This window comes from Trichomycterus rosablanca, chromosome 9, assembly GCF_030014385.1.
Source record: "Trichomycterus rosablanca isolate fTriRos1 chromosome 9, fTriRos1.hap1, whole genome shotgun sequence".
Lineage (NCBI taxonomy): Eukaryota > Metazoa > Chordata > Actinopteri > Siluriformes > Trichomycteridae > Trichomycterus > Trichomycterus rosablanca.
The window spans coordinates 7,214,522-7,232,854 of NC_085996.1; the positions used below are offsets into that span (position 1 = coordinate 7,214,522).

Here is an 18,333-nt window from a genome sequence, read left to right on the forward strand (position 1 = left end):
TCACGTAAGATCATTGTGTGTGTTTTATTATCCGTCCAGACCGTGTGCCAGTGGTGCATGTAGAGAAACAGGCCGACAGAGAAACTGTTCCCATCAGTGATACTGAACCAGCGCTCAGGTCCCAGTAAACCCAGGTGCTGAGCCACTGGAGAGCGAGTGAGAAACGCCAGGAGCGGGCACAGACTGAAGAGTCCATCTCAGTGCCAGCTCAGTCCTCGAGGTTCAGAAGCAGACGGCACACTGAGATTCTGTAATAACTTCCAGGGGTTTAACTAGATATCAGAGGAGGGCACCTGTGCCACATCTGGATGAACGTGTGTATTCTGCATTAACCTCAAAAAGTAGCAGAAACATAACAAACCTTGATGTGTGTGTGTGTGTTAGTGTGTGTGCGTTGTGTTGCATTGTGTTACAGTGTGTGTTAGTGTATGTGTTACAGTGTGTGTGCATTACAGTGTGTGTGTGTGTGTGTGTGTTATGGTACATCTTTGTGTGTTAGTGTGTGTGGGTTGTGTTGCATTGTGTGTTACAGTGTAAGTGTGTGTGTGTTACAGTGTGTGTGTGTTACAGTGTGTGTGTGCGGTACAGTGTAAGTGTGTGTGTGTTAGTGTGTGTGTATTACGGTGTGTGTGTGTGAGCGGTACAGTGTGTGTGCATTTGTTGCATATTTGTGTGTGAGTCTGTGTGGGTTGTGTCACATTGTGTGTTACAATGTGTGTGTGTGTGTGTGTGTGCATTACAGTGTGTGTGTGTGTTACAGTGTGTGTGTGTGTTACAATTTGCCTGTGTTACAGTTCGTGAGTTGTGTCGCATTGTGTCTTACAGTGTGTTACAGTGTGTGTGTGTGTGTTACAATGTGCCTGTGTTACAGTGTGTGTGTATGAGTTGTGTCGCATTGTGTGTTACAGTGTGTGTGTGTGTGTGTGTGTGTGTGCAGGCCGGTCGGGACATGCTGTAAACATCCTGTAGCTACATGAGTAAAAACGTCGGGTGTTTACGAGCTGTCGCCTGTGAGGACCGGCGTAAATAAAACAGCCGTCTGCCGCGAGTGTGTTGAAGATTGTTTCTAAACGCCACAGGATATGAAATGTAATGAAGTGTGTGTGTGTGTGTGTGTGTGTGAGTGTGTTTGTCCCGCTGGGCCTCACGACTGCAGAAGTGCATCAGCGATTCCCAAAAAAAAACTGGCGATGGTGTGAATTAAGCTTCCTTCACACTCGATACAGAAAGGGACGTGTGTTAACACGGTCATGTGACCTGAGGTCATCTTTACCAATTTACTTTTAATTTAGTCCGGGCCAGTACACAAACACCCGCCGAGTCTCACCGCAGCGCCCCCACAGAGTCTCTTCACACGGCCCTCGTCCAGTCTCCCGTCACTGAGTCTCCCCACATCTACACCAGCCGAGTCTCCCTGCATCAGCACCAGCCGAATCTCACTGCATCCACACCCTCCGAGTCTCCCTGAATTGCTCCCACTGACTCTCCCTGACAAATCTTTCCGCATCAGCCCCACAGAGTCTTCTCACTTGGCCCTATCCAGTCTCCCTGCATCCCCGCGTCGGTACCAGCCGAGTCTCCCTGCATCAGCACCAATCAAATCTCACTGCATCACTCTTGCTGAGTATCCCTGCATCTGCACCTTCCAAGTCTCCCCACGTCGCCTCCGCTGAGTCTCCCCGCATAGCTCCCCACGAATCTCCCTGCCGAGACTTTCTGAATCATCCCTAAAGAGTCTCCCCACATCTGCACTCCCTGAGTCTCCCTGAATCACACCCACTGAGTCTTCGTGAATCTGCACCCCGCCAAGTCCTCCCACATCACCCTGCCAAGTCCTCCCACATCAGCACCAGCCGGGTCTCCCCCACGAATCTCCCTGTCGAGTCTTCCTGCATCAACCCTAAAGAGTCTCATCACATGGCCCGTGCCCAGTCTCCCTGCATCAGCACCAACTGAGTCTCCCTGCATCGGCCCAATGAGTCTCCCCGCGTCACCCCGTCCAGTCTCCCCACATCAGCACCAACCAAATCTCACTGCATCACACTTGCTGAGTATCCCTGCATCCGCACCCTGTCCCTGCGTCACCCCCGCTGAGTCTCCCTGCATCAGCATCACTCCCCATGAATCTCCCTGCCGAGTCTTCCTGCATCATTCCTAAAGAGTCTCCTCACATGACCCCTGCCCAGTCTCCCTGCATCAGCACCAACTGAGTCTCCCTGCATCAAACCCAACGAGTCTTTATTCATCTGCACCGACTGAGTCTTCCTGCATCGGCCCTACAGAGTCTCCCCGCATCTGCAGCAACTGAGTCTCCCTGCATCGGCCCTACAGAGTCTCCCCGCATCTGCAGCAACTGAGTCTCCCTGCATCGGCCCTACAGAGTCTCCCCGCATCTGCAGCAACTGAGTCTCCCTGCATCGGCCCTACAGAGTCTCCTTGCATCAGCATCAGCCGAGTCTCCCCACGTCACCCCGGCCCAGTCTCCCCACATCACACCAACTGAGTCTCTCTGCATCGGCTCCACAGAGTCTCCTCACATGGCCTCTGCCCTGCATCAGTACCAGCCGAATCTCACTGCATTGCACCCGCTTAGTCTCTCCGCATCTGCACCAACTGAGTCTCCCTGCCTTAGCCCCACAGAGTCTCCCCACATGGCCTCTGCCCAGTCTCCCCACATCAGTACCAACCAAATTTCCCTGTATCGGCCCCACAGAGTCTTCCCACGTCGCCCCCGCATGGTCTCCCAGCATCCACACCAACCAAGTCTCCCGGATTGAATAAATAATCAATGAAACATACGTTAAGACCTACAGTAAGTGTGTTTTTTGTTATCCTGTTCAGCATTAAACCAGCGACTGATCTTTAGATGCTTCTGGCAGACGCTTCTGATTTCTGGAAGGATAAAAGCAGGAAGTGAACTGGGGTGGAAGTCTGACCCAAAAACTTCAGCCATTAGCCTCGAGGCTACATTATAATAGCACAGTGTTAGCTTTCTATCTTGTTATATTATCATTCAGAACGGATGCACAAATAGTGGACACATCAACTATTTACTAAGTCCAGGCGTTTCAGCTTTGTGGGAACAGTTTAGGGAAGGCTCTTTCTGTTCCACTGACCTCAGCTACAATGAACATCAATGCAATGAAATGGAAAAGGCAATGAAAAATGCAAACCAAACAATGTTAGCGGGTCTTATTCACAAACCAAACAATGTTAGCAGGTTATCAGTGCTCCAATGATTGCAAATAAGACCCGCTAACATTGTTTGGTTTGCATTTTTCTGAAGCATTTGTAAGCTTTACAACATTATATACATACACATTTAGACTAGGATCATATACATTAAAGCTACATAACTATATTAAAATAAAGGAGTAATTATTTTGTAATTAACACCGTTAGGACACGACGTAAACGCGCTGTAATATCGACGCGTTAGTGTAGTACAAATAAAACACAAGGACAAAACGCTAATCAAGAATCTTCATTAGGGTTTCATGGGATTTTCTATAATCACGTTTAACTGAAGGCCACATACAAATCAATCACACACACACACACACACACGATGTGTTTTGTCGTTTCAGTCTCATTTAAAAATGTTAATTAGACGTCGTGTGCATTTTTACCCAGAAGGCTTTTCACCTTGACATCCGTGTCAGTAAAATCAGAGATCGTCCAATCAGAGCCAAACAGCAGAATAAGCGAAAAGTGAATCTGACCCTCGACTGAGCCTGCAGGAGGCCGGGCTTCATTAACTAAATAAAGGACAGGTTTGGTAAACACATGTGTGTGTGTGTGTGTGTGTGTGTGTCTGCTAAATCAGCAACATCAGTAAGTATTACCTGGTAAACATACATATACACTAAGACACATACACTAACACACATACACTAACATACGCACTGTAACACACACTAACATACACATGCACACTGTAACATACACACAGTGTAACACACACACATGCACATTGTAACATACACACAGTGTAACACACACACACATGCACATTGTAACACATGCACACTAACATACAAACACACACACATTTGCTCACTGTAACACACACTAACACACACTTGCACATTGTAACACACACATGCACACTAACACATATACACACACTGTAGGACACACTAACACACACTTGCCCACTGTAACACACACACTAATACAAACACATGCATACACACGTACACACACCTTGTACACATGCACACTGTAACATACTGTACATACACTGCAACACACACATGCACACTAACACACACACTAACATACACTATAACACACACATTGTAACACACACACACACATTGTAACAAACACATGCACACTAACACATACACTAACATACACTGTAACACACATGTCCACTGTAACACACACACTAACATACGCATACACACTGTAACACACACTAACACACACACACTGTAACACATACTAACACACAATAACACACACACTGTAACATATACTAACACATACACTAACACACACACACACTGTAACACATACTAACACACAGTAACACACACACTGTAACATATACTAACACATACACTAACACACACACACACTGTAACATACTAATACACACACACTGTAACACACACTAACACAAACATAAGCATACACATATATTGTAACACACACATGCACGCTAACACACACACATTCTCTTTCTCTCTCTCTCTCTCTCACACACACACACTGTAACACACATTTAAACTAACATTATATACATTTAAGTTTACATTATATACATGTTGAAGTTTTATATAGATTCATTCTGCTCATGAACGACCAGCTGTAATCTAAAGAGAGCACAACCGCTTTCCTTTTCAAATTTAGAGATAAAATATGTGAACATTTTGTATCCTCGACAGCTTCTGTATTGTTTTCTGGTTCTGAAGAATCTCATTCAAGGCTACAGACTTATAAATTAATAATAACATTTTATTTAACTTGCTCAAAGATGTGAGGACAAGCAAGGATGCTCTGACTATGAGAGACTATATTTCGTGTCCTCTTGTATCAGACCTCTTGTACCCCGAGGCTCTGGGTCTCAGGTGTGATTGAGGCAGAAATAAAGAGACGGACAGAGCCAGAGATAAATAAAAGAGTAAGAACTGTGGTGTTACAGTGTGATATTTTTGCCTCTGGCTACAGCACCCTGCTACACATAAGAAAAAGTTCTGAACCTGTCCCTGATTAAACTAAAATAAATCATACTGATGTTGATCTCCACTCTCATTGAGGTGAGCGAGACTGACACACAAACCAACATTTGTACAAACCGACATTTATTTGATAGTACGGTACTGAAATATTTTGAGGCCATAAGCTTAAGTTAGTGTGAATCAGCCTATCCAGTACCTGTGTATAACGTGTGTATGTATGGATGTAGTTGGTGTTTGTTTATTGTGTGTTGATAGTATGAGGAGATGATTAGACTGTGTGTGTGTGTGTGTGTGTGTGTGTGTGCGCACTCATGTGTGTGTGTGTGTGTGTGGTGATATCAGAATCTCACTTTCATTTATCCTGAAATTGGGCCAAAAACAATCAATACGCTGTTTCAGGGAAATGGCACAACATTTGTACACAAATAAATCATACAGATCACACCCATTCATCTCATCACACACACACACACAGGGTGGTTTTTACTGTAATTGTAATCGAGTAAATTCGGTGGGTCTGAGCTGAGATAAGCGTGTGATTGGCTGAGAGAGATGAAAGAAGAAACAAGCCTTCTATTATCACACACACACACACACACATACAGAAAGAAAACCCTCAAACTTCAATTTGGATGAAGAGAAACCAGGTTGAATTTCAATCTGAGAGAAAGATGAATAAAGAGAATTTAAGGTAAAGAGGAACGAAAAAATAGCAGAAACACAAAGAAGAAAAAAGAAAAAGAAGAGAGAACAAATGAATAAGGAAATGAGAGAGAAATAAAAAACAACAAAAAAATATAAAAAACAGAAAAGAAACTGAAGTGAAAGATGACAGAGGAGGTGAGACAGGAAATCTGAGATAGATAGACAGACAGACAGACAGAAAGACACAAAGACAGACAGACAGAAAGAAAGACACACAGACAGACAGAAAGACAGACAGAAAGACAGACAGAAAGACACAGACAGAAAGTAAGCCAGACAGACAGAAAGACAGACAGAAAGAAAAAAAGACAGACAGACAGACAGAAAGAAAAACAGACAGACAGAAAGAAAGACAAAGAAAGAAAGAAAAAAAGAAAGACAACAGAAAGACAGACAGAAAGAAAGAACGAAAGACAGACAGACAGAAAGACAGACAGACAAGGAAAAAAATATGAAAGACAGACACAACAGAAAGACAGACGGACAGAAAGACAAACAGACAGAAAGAAAGAACGAAAGAAAGACAAAGAAAAAAAGACAGACACACATGCAGACACACAGACAGAAAGAAAGACAGACAGATATACAGAAAAAAGAGACAAGGAAAGAAAGAACGAAAGACAGACAGACAGAAAAACAGACAGACAGAAAGACAGACAAAGGCACAAAGACATATAGACAGACAGAAAGAAACACAGACAGAAAGAAAGACAGACAGACACACAGACAGACAGAAAGAAAGACAGACAGAAAGACAGACACACAGACAGAAAGAAAGACAGACATACAGAAAAAACAGACAAGGAAAGAAAGAACGAAAGACAGAAAAACAGACAGACAGAAAGACAAAGGCACAAAGACATACAGACAGACAGACAGACAGACAGACAGAAAGACAGACAGACACACAGACAGACAGAAAGAAAGACAGACAGACAGAAAGAGGAATTCATGAGGAAAATGAAAGAAAAACAAAGAAAGCAAACATGCTCTCTCTCTCTCGCTCGCTCTCTCTCTGTCTCTCTCTCTGTCTCTCTTTTCCTTCACATGCGAATGCTGAATCTCTCCTAATCTATCTTCCAAACATCTCGCAGGACACAAACGCCATGGCAACCTGAAGAGATAAATCGCTGTGGCGACAGGACTATCACACCCCGACTGCCCCCTACTGCCCCCCCACTGCCCCCGTTACCCGTTTCACACTCGAGCAATAAAACAGACAGAGAAGATGCAACACTGACAAACTGACAAACTGCCAAACAAAACGCTAATGCTGCAGTGACGAGGACCTGAGACAGAAGAAACCAGCTGCCTTAATGACCAAACAACAACTTCATGAGAAAGCAGACTGACCTGCACACTTGGTACGTGTAATCAGCGCCGGTCCTGGTTTGCCGGTCCCGCCCTCTCCGGGGCGTGTCAGCAGGACTCGGATCTCGTACTCGGTGTCGGGATCGAGGTGCCACAGCTTGTAATGTGGAGAGTTAACAGCGTGAGTCTCCGTCCACGAGCCCGACGTCATGCGGTACTCCACTTCCTTCAGGATGATGGGACCGTCGCCGAATATGGAGTTGGCGTTCAGCTGGATCAGGAGGTACGTCGGACCAACACCGAGCAGCTGAGGAGGAGCGATCGGCCTCGGAGGTTCTGAAATAAGAGGAAAACCTGTTAAGTTTACGTAACATTTCATTTGTGATGTGTGTTCTGATGTGTAAAGCTCACATCCTACCAGCGTCCTTCAAAAAGTTTCAGCACTTTTCTACATCGTCACCTTCCAATGCATTCTTCCAGCGTCATACCAACTTTTTAATGCCATCAGTTTTTGGTTGAGCGCATAGTCACTGATGCGCCGTTGCTTTCCCATCATCATCACATGAAAATCTTCTTCCCACTAAAGCTTCCTTGAGCTTCAGTCCAAAAAGGTGGAAATCAGATGGAGCTAAATCCAGACTACAAGCATCTCTCAGTCTCTCAGACACGACCAATCACTACTCCTCCCACCCTCACCGCTTCTAACCACAATATAAAATATTAACCAATGTTTATATTTACAAAATAGGAATAAATGTTCACCAGGATACACTACATGAGCACAGAAATATGTGGCCGCCCTTCGTAGTTACTAATTTCTGGTGTTTCAGGCACATCCAGAGCCAACAGGTGTATAAAATATACATTTTTGGGCTATATTAGTACCATGACAGATGTTGTCTTTTGCACCTTTTGCTGATTCCAGTCTAAAAGTTTCTTTTTATCTTGGGCACAGAGAATTTGACGTCCGTTTCTCCTGAATACAAGCTAAACAAGATGCAACATGGTGGTGTTGGATGAGGAGGTCCAGAAATCAACATTCCGATTCATCCCAAAGGTGTTTAGTCAGGTTAAAGTAACGGCTCTGTGCAGGTCATTGACGTTCCTCCACAAAAAACAGTCAAACCATGTGTGGACCTGTATGGACCATATTTTATACTGCCATATGTTCCTCACGTAAGCACACGTCAGCCAATCCAACATTAGAATCCTAAAATTCTCTAAAACTAGTTTTATCTTATTAATAAATACGCCTCGATTACATTAAACTCGCTTTAGATTGTGCTAGTTATGCTAGTTATGTGTCTATAGGATTTTCAGTGTTAATAGATGATGCCAAATCATGATAGGACAGCCGAACATCCAGATGGTTGGAGTCTCTCAGTATGACACTGGCACTGAGATGCCCATGCACACACACTCTACTCTAACATGGTGGCACACTGGTACAGCTGGTACATTTATTTCTTATTTTTTTAAACTCAGTAAACTCTAAAGACGCTCGGTTACATTAGCAATCGGTTAGACAAAATGTCCAAGATGTCGAAGTCTAAAGCAGTTAAAAACACGACTCGGGTAACTGAGTTTGGAAAACTAACAACCAGTAATGTGGACACAGAAGGGGATCAAAACGTGGGCGGGTATTTGAGTCTTTGAGATGGAGCTATTAAGGTGGCTGTGCTGTGTTTTGTAGCTTCCATTTATTCAGTCATTCAGTTTATGAGTGTAATTTAATGACTGCTGTGAACTTCAGTAGGGCTCTAGTTATAAGTAAATCCTGGGCTGAAATACATAAAGTGTTTGTTTAGATCCGATTTCAAAACAAGAACCAAAAACTGGAACCTTCAGCAGATCCTGTAAATAAACCTTATTTTCAACAAGTTGATGTTGGTGAGGAGTGACGGTGTGATGTTGCTTCCACTCCCACAGGCGAACTCTCAGCGTCTCTCACTCACAGATCAATAGTTCCTCAGTGGAGTTCCTCGCTACTAAACCTCTCATTCGTTACAAACAGCTTTTCACAGAAAAAACAGCCGTGAGGGTCGCGCGTGTCACCTCACGTTAGCCAGACTAGCCACTAATAAAGCACTGGCTTCAGGTCATGCGCGACAAGACGAGCCTCGGTGCCAGCTCCCATTAGGGTGCGCCTGCATCTGTGGCCCAAAAATTTCCGCTAAAATTAGCGTCTTGCTAGATTCTTGTAGCAGGCGATGTCAGCATCGCTGAGCTTCAGCTAGCCGCTAAGATGCTAACACTAACAGAACAGAGAGTTAATAGAAAGTGGTAATGGAGAGAAACTGGCAGACAGACTTTCTCAGCCGCCGCCCCTCAGATTGTTTATTTCGGTGTTTGCTAATGCTAATTTGAATTATTGCTCAGCTGAACTTAGCTGGATTTGAATAAGCAGCTGCTAGCTGTTAGCTGATCCACACTGCTAAGTAGTGATTAGCATAGTATTACCAAGCTTCTTTAAGATAGAAATAAAGAAGGAAGGTAAAGAACTGACAAAGAATCAAACAGAACTTAATATGTACATTATTAATAATAAATAAAGACATTAAGGCAAATCTATAAAAATACATAAATATAGAAATTTAAACTATAAAATGTGTTGGGATTGTTGCAGACACGACAGTAATGCTGTATTAAACAGTAAATGTACATTAAAATGTGCAATTTTTCCTGCACATATTCTTACTATTATTATTAATGTTATTTATTATTATTATTATTATTGTTGTTATTGTCATTTTTAATTCTTATTATTTATTATTATTATTATTATTATTATTTATTTTCATTATTTATTATTTTTATTTATTATTTTTATTATTATTATTGTTATTTATATTATTATTATTTATTTTTATTATTTATTATTTTTATTTATTATTATTATTATTATTATTATTATTGTTATTTATTATTATTATTGTTATTTATTATTGTTGTTGTTTTGTTATTGTTATTTATTATTATTATTTACTATTATTATTATTATTATTGTTATTATTATTGTTGTTATTTATTATTAATATTATTATTATTATTTTGCACATGGGTGACACAGAGATCTAACATGAATCTACACCACTGCGGATTGGTGGAACCCACGCATTTAAATCTCATCAGAGCCACGGACCTGGCCGAGCGTGCACACAAACACAACTGGGTGTGCTTGAGGGAGGGAAGGTCGGTGGGGTCTCTTCTCGTTGGCGTTGTGCGATGTGTGCGTCACAGTCAGGAATTGGAAATGAATAGAAGTTTGAAAAAAGTTTATAATTATCACTTTATATTATTTTCTGTTAGAAAATAAATTTTTATTCATTTAAAGCTGTTTTTGTACCTACAAGAACCCGATTATGTAATACATTTCTTTATCTGTGTTATTAAACATACTAAAATAATACAAAAATTTATAATGAATGGATTCAATTTAATAAGTAATTTTTAGAATTACTTTTAAGATTTATTTAACAATTATTTCCAGTGTTTCTTGTTCATCTATTTTTTAATAAATAAAGAGAATACATTTTTTGTGTTTTTTTGTGTTTTAAACCTTATTAAAATCATTACATAAATGTAAATAAAAAAGTAATTTAAAGAAAATATTAGTTTATTTTCTATTCCCTTTAAAAGAAAGTAGAAATAAATCGAGTACCTCTGACGATAAGGCTGGCGAAGTTGCTGACCCCGGAGCCGCGCTCTGATTGGGTAACACAGCGGTACAGATCTTGATCCTGATTGGTCACCTCGTTCAGTCGGAACGACGCAGCGAACTTCCTGTGATTGATGTTCTTTTTCTCAGCCACGGGAATGTCCTCGCCGTTCCGCTTCTGAAATAATAAAATACATCACAAAGGTCAAAGACTCATCAGAAACAAATAAATAAATAACAGAACATACAGTGACATATATAGAAACGGTTCATTATCATTTTAATGTAACAGTTTATAGATGAAATGAAGCTCTGTGTCGATAAATGTGGCTTTTAAATGTGGACGGTGAAAGTTTCAGCAACTCAGCTGCACAAATAAACATGTAACAACCTCTCAGTCTGTGTGTGTGTGTGTGTGTGTGTTTGTGTCCAAATGTGTGTGTGTGTGTGTGTGTGTGTGTTTTCAATCTCTATCCTCCACACTTCAGTCTTAATCCTTTATCACCTTATCGTAGCGCAACAGGATCGTCTCACGCACGCACACACACACACACACACACACACGCACACACACGCACGCACACACACCTATCAGTAACAGGACAGAGGCACAGCAGTAAATTAGGGGGGTGGAGTGTCTGCCTCTGCCTCATCTGTCTCACTCCATCAATCTCTCTCATTCTCTCTGATTGACAGGTTGGGATTTAATGAGAGGACACTAATTAGGGTGTGTGTGTGTGTGTGTGTGTGTGTGTGTGTGTGTGTGTGTGTGCATGGTGATGACTCCTCCGCTGACTTCTAACCAAACCGCATAACTTCAAATAAATGAAAATAAGAAAATAATGGACAGTGTTTAACACGGTGACACAAACACATCAGCTTCCCTCACACCTCCCACAAACATGCAGGAGGTGGATTGGCTGCTCTAAACTGCTCTTAAGTGTGTGTAAATATATATGGCAAGCTTGTGTTGCCCTGTGATGGACTTCTTGTTCAGGGAGTATAACTGACTCATGCCTACAGGTTCTGGGTGGTACCGGACCCACTTTGACCCAGACCAGAGGGAACCATTTAGAGAATGTGCACAACACTGTGTCCTGTTATAAGCAGTTACCAGCACCAACACTGATTAAGAACTGGAAGCATCAAATATCAGCACCCTAAGTTCATTACTGATCACAGACACAGGAACAGCCGCAGCCTCTGAGCTCCTTGTGTTTAAAAGCTTACTTGACAGTGGACAGTGACACCTGTGTTCCAGAAGCTTCTTCATGGGTCTTGGATTACATCTGACATTTCGGACAAATGTCCTCTTAGCAAATGATAACAGTTAGAATTTTTTTCTTCCAGAACCTGGCAAAGACATTACTGTTTCACACTTTTTAATAGGTGTAGACAAACTAGCCCTATTTATATGGGCACAGAGACGTCACTAACTGTAGCCAACACGGGGAGAACATGCAAACTCCACACAGAAATGACCCGGAACGCCCCACCTGGGGATCAAACCCAGGACCTTCTTACTGTTTGTTTGTTTATTAGGATTTTAACGTCATGTTTTACATTTTGGTTACATTAATGACAGGAACGGTAGTTACTCATTACACAAGATCATCACTTCACACAAGGTTATATAGAACACAATCATGGACAATTTAGTGTCTCTAATTCACCTCACTTGCACGTCTTTGTACTGTGGGAGAAAACCGGAGCACCCGGAGGAAACCCACGCAGACACTGGGAGAACATGCAAACTCCACACAGAAAGGACCCGGACCGCCCCACCTGGTAATCGAACAGAGGACCTTCTTGCTGTGAGGTGACAGTGTTAGCCACCGAGTTACCTACGCCCAATACGCCACCGTGCCGCCCTGTGTTATTTAATAAATAAAGAAATTTGATTTTGTGTTTTTGATAAATGATGCAGCATTTTAAAGTGTCTAGGCTCATAATTTAAAACTAATAACTTAAAGAAACTTAAAAAAATAATGGACAGGTTTAGCAAAATAACAGCATGACACAAATGCACTTTCCTTTTATTTTTTTTTAAGGGGAGGTAGTGCAAGTACCAAAAAGCAACATGGGTCATAAGGACCAGAATTCATTTAAAAATGAAGTGACTTGGATCTGAAAATCATTATTAATAAAGCCAAAAAATTCCACTTTCACACCTACAATTACAGCAACTACTGATAAGTCTTCAGCTCTCTGTCCATTACAGAACACTGTTAAAATGTCCCAACTTTTTTTGGATTGTGTTGCAGCCATCTAATTCTGAATGATTGAATAAAATCGGAAATATTTTGTCATTGTTTTGAATTAAGTGCAGGTGAAAACAGATTTGCAAATCACTGCTGTCAGTTTTTATTTCCATATTTTCCACCGTCCTATTTTTGTTTTGTGATTGGGTTTGTACATCATATAAATGTAAACTGATTTCCCCCTCTTTATATTTGCACTTTTCTTTTTAATACGAAGCACTTTTCCTCTGGAGGATGTTTTATTCTCATTGTTGCTCTTTCTGCGTTTGTCAGCACCATTTTAATTACAGCAGCATTTTGCTCTGATGGAGCGTGTACAGGAAGTGTGTTTGATGTCGAAACTGGCCCATCAAAGCATTTTACACTGCAGTTACACACTCAGCATCAAACACTTCACATGTGGAACTTTGCTCCAGGCTCCATCTCACTCCAGACGGGAAAGAAAAACAGTCACGAATTTTTAATAAAGCTCCGTTCAGGTACATCTGCTGCTACAGAAATGCCTTTTTATTTATTTGCGTTTGATTCCCGGGTGAGACGAGTCACTTCACCACATTAACCAACATTTAAATAAACATATTTTCACTCATTTTATAATTTATTAAATAATAATAATAAGCAATGAATGTGTCTCAGTGTTTAAGCTGCAGTTTGTAACCGAGTTTTAGAGACCCCTCTGGTAGAAATGTGGTACTGCAAGCATCTGCTGCAGCATCGCTCCTGCTGTGGATTCTCTTCATGGTCGTAGATGGAACATTAATTAGCACGTAATTCAGGTGCTTGGGTGGCGCAGTGGTAGAGATCCGGGTTTAAATCTCAGCAGCGCTAGAGAATAATGAATGTCTACAGCAGATAGGTGTTCCTAATGTTCATAAAGTGCTCGGTGAGTGTATATATAGGACAGTTCTCATACCTGTAGCCAAAGCTTGTTATTAACTGCGTCCCGTACGGTGGCGATGCACTGGAAGGTGGCGTTCTGGCCCGCGTTCACCTCCACATCCCCCAAACGCAGGAAATGAGGTGATTTATCTACAACAATACAAAAATTCCATCTTTAATTTTCAAATTCCTCACTACTGATTATGACTGGTTACAAAAGCTGACTTCTCTGTGTCCGTATAAATAGGGCTAGTATGACTGCACCCACTGGACTTCTGGTAAAGTCACGTGGAACTGTTTTGTACATTAATTGTGCGTCATGTAAAAACTAGATAGACAGACAGACAGACAGACAGATACTTTATTTATCCCTAGGGAAATTAAGCTGAAGTTGGAACTTTAGAAAGCCCATTCCAAACCCTTTCTGATGTGTGTTAATGATATAACATTAAAGCTGATCGTTGGAGGTCGTGCTGAGGAATTTTGATTTGAGTTCACGTCCACTTTTTACACTGGCAGCAGAAGATCTTTGGACCTGCTGTTCCTCAGAAATCATTCCTGTCTGATTACAGCACTGTGAAGACCTTCCCTAACACTTCTGGCTTTATCTAATGGGCGTAGTCAAACTATTTCTATTCATATGGGCACAGAGAAGTCAGAGAAGTGGCCACCTGTGGTCAATCGATCATTCATCAGGAATTAGGAGTGATTTGATATTTGGAGGGAAACGTGATTTTACTCACCACACGGATAACTCAGGACCTGCACGTCATCGATCGCTACAAAACCTCTCCGACCGCCGGCGACCTCCGCCTCGAATATCACCTACACATACAGAGAGAGAGACGGAGAGAGAGAGAGACGGAGAGAGAGACAGACAGAGAGAGAGAAAAAGACAGAGAGAGAGACAGTGAGTGTGAGTGTGTGTGTTGCTGATAGTTTATGAGATTCATTTTCACCTGGGTTGTGAGAATGATGAACAGTGTTCCATCACACCAACCAACACGTTCAAACACAAACACTCATCACTACATCATCATCATCTCAACTCTCTCAAGGAATCACTACGTCCACACGCCGTGTGTGTGTGTGTGTGTGTGTGTGTGTGTGTGTGGTGTGTGTGTGTATAACAGTGGACGTTCTCTCATGAGTACATGGCGTTTATTATTCTATCCATCATGTACGACACGGCCAGCGCTGAGCACCACAAACAGCCCATTTTATTTCCCCTTTCTTTTATAAACTGGTGTGAAAAAGTTATTGCCCCCCCCCCACCCCCTCCTTCGTCTGATTGCCCCCTCATTGCATTTCGGTCACATTCCCCTCAGAGTCACGCTGAATAATTTGAAATCATTAAACACCGCGTCCTTAAATTAAAACACATTTGGTAAAATGTAATTACATTTATTTACAAAAAAAAAACTAATCAAACCTCCATCTCACCCGATTAAAGAGATGTGCTTCCCCGGCCTGGTAACTGCTTGTGCCAACCTCGGTAGCGCAGAATGAAAATGATGAATGATCAAATAAATTACACGCTTCCAATATTGAGGCAACAGTTTTTCCTGTTCCAGCACAAAGCAAGCTCCAAATGTGCATTTCTTGATGAGTTAAATGTCCCTCCACCTCACAAATACCTTTCTATTTAGGTAGACACAAATTCCCAGAGACACACTCCAAATCTTGTAAAAAAAAGTGCTTTCTCAGAAGACCGGAGGCTGTTATAGCTGTAAAGCGCTTGATGTCAGTGGTGATGGGGGTCATATTAATGCTTATGGTTTTAGATAAGGATGTCCAACAATATTATAGTCAGGTGTCCACATAGTTTTGGCCATGTAATGTATCACTCACATCATTGTGGAGGAATTTAAGCTTCACTTTCTCACTCGTTTCTTGGTACAAGGACTTAATGCAGTCCTGTCGGCCAATCAGAGACGAGGATATTCCACGGTCATAGCAGACCCATGTGCTCACCATGCATCTCAGCTAGAAACCCATGCAGACACGGGGAGAACACGGGAAGAACATGCAAACTCCACACAAAAAGCACCAGCACCGTTCCACCCAGGACCTTCGTGTTGTGAGGCGACAGTGCTACCCACCCAGCCCCCGTGCCGCCCATCACTACGATCACAACTCAGATCAATCGAAATGTGATGTGATTATCGGTGACTGGATCTTGCAGCACCTACCAGCAACTCACACACAGGGGGGGCATGGTGACAGGGCTTCAGCTGGCATCCAACTACCACACTCCCCGGTGTCATGTCTCTCTGGGGGGGAAGGAGCGCCGAGAGCGACACGTTCAAAACACAGCGAGGGAACGGCGGGCGCCTGGTTTATTTTCGTCTTCTGTGTTTATTTGTTTTTCTTTACTGGAGGAATTCTGGGTGAGAAAGTCACAACCCCGTCCTATTTAATTCATCAGCGTGTGCGGGACGATAATGCGCTCCACGATATATCGCAATATTCAAAATCAACCACTGCAGGTGATGCAAAAATGTCACGCGAGTAACAAAGTCTGATTCCATCTGGTCTTGCATGTCACACAACCGTATAGTTTGCTTTTATTCAAAGCGACTTACAGTACTGCAACATTATATTGTTTAAGCAATTGAGGGTTAAGGGCCTTGCTTAAGGGCCCAACTGTGGCATCCTGCCAGTGGTGGGGCTTGAACCAGCAACCTTTCAATTACTTTCGATCATTTGCAGACACTGTAATACAAACCGAATTACAAAAATTACTGAACACTAACGAGTGTTAAGGGTCTTGCTCAGCACAACAGTCTCAACTTGGTGGTGGTGGTGGGGTTCGAACCAACAACCTTCTGATTACTAGTCCGGCACCTTAACCACGGCCGCTATTATACTGTGCTGCTGTGTGTCGTGATCCTCGAGACGGCAGATGGGTGGTGGTTCAGCCGCCTGCGGGTTTCTTGTCGATCAGAGACTATACCCAGCTACCACACACACACACACACACACACACACACACACACACACCATGAGTCACGTTTGGATTGAATAGATAAATGGTTCTTCAGACCATTAAATTATAAAACATTGATTACAGCTGAAGAACAGCGTGTAGCAGATCAATATCACTTTGAGTCACACACACACACACACACACACACACTCCAGTCGTAATAAGAAAAGATGCTGGAATACGTTTAGTGAGGTTGTAAGGAACAAACTGAATCACACACACACACACACACACTCTTCTTTCTATTTATTCATCCATAAAAACTGACAAACAGACCTGCACCACTACAAAACACACACACAAATTCCCACAGACACACTTCTGAAAAGCATTCCCAGAAGAGTGGAGGCTGTTATAGCTGCATGGTGCAGAGGTTTCTGTAGGTAGGCAGTTGGCCGGCCACAGGCTCTCTTCTGCCAGTACTGATACTGTGTGAGTGCCACACAGCATGTGGTTGTGCCAACCTCACGTCTTTGCTAAAGCAGGTTACAGAGATGTATGTGTATGAGTGTGTGTGTGTGTGTGTGTGTGTGTGTGTGTGTGTGTGTGTGTGTTTGGAGGGGGGGTGTTTACGTGGGTGCATGAAAAACAAAATCAAAAAACGTGTGCAATTAAAGAGAATTGGAGATGCACAAAACAAACAAAGGCACACGCACACGCACACGCACACACACACACACACACCTCTGCTATACTGCCATCATCTTCAACCCACCTGATATTAAAATCTACCTGTCAAGAAAAGCTATCACACACACACACACACACACATCATTAAGGCAGCTCTGGTGGAATAAACAGCGTCGGTATAAAAGGCACTATTGATATGAACGTGACGACGACAGGGTGTGTGCGTGCATGTGTGTGTGTGTGTGTAGACAGATCGAAAAGTTCTTCATCATTCTGAGATGGAGAGATGAAACAAACGAGGCCAAACCTGGATCTCATATACGCCTCTTTCCGTCTCTCCCTCTCCATTTGTCTCTCTCTCTGACAGCATCTCTACATCTGCCAGAAGTATGCGGACGGCCCTCCTAATGACTCAGTTTAGGTGTTTCACCCAAACACACTGTGTAGGAAAAGCTTAAAGGCTTAGAGTCGGTTTAAGGAAACAAATAAATGTTTCTAACTTTGTTTCAATAGTTTGGGGAAGGTCCTTCTTGTTATCAGTTATCCCTACATTTATCTTTTACATTTTCAGCATTTAGCAGACGCTTTAATCCAAACCGACTTACAGTACTCACTCACTTTCTTAACTGCTTATCCAATTAAGGTCCCAGCTTTTCAATGGGCGCAAGGCACACAGTACCATTCTGGATGATGTGCCAGTCCATCGCAGGG

At 42.4% G+C, this 18,333-nt stretch overlaps 1 protein-coding gene across 1 annotated transcript in view; it reads right to left on the reverse strand.

Moving 5' to 3' along the window:
- ptprk (protein tyrosine phosphatase receptor type K) overlaps positions 1 to 18,333 on the reverse strand; it is a 130,608-nt gene that overhangs the window by 49,505 nt on the left and 62,770 nt on the right. Inside the window, exons 5-8 of the mRNA XM_063001776.1 lie at positions 14,747 to 14,828; positions 14,038 to 14,153; positions 10,867 to 11,041; positions 7,248 to 7,541 (exon numbers count right to left, since the gene is read on the reverse strand). Of these exons, the coding sequence (XP_062857846.1) occupies positions 7,248 to 7,541; positions 10,867 to 11,041; positions 14,038 to 14,153; positions 14,747 to 14,828 (667 nt within the window). The remainder of the gene's footprint in view (positions 1 to 7,247; positions 7,542 to 10,866; positions 11,042 to 14,037; positions 14,154 to 14,746; positions 14,829 to 18,333) is intronic.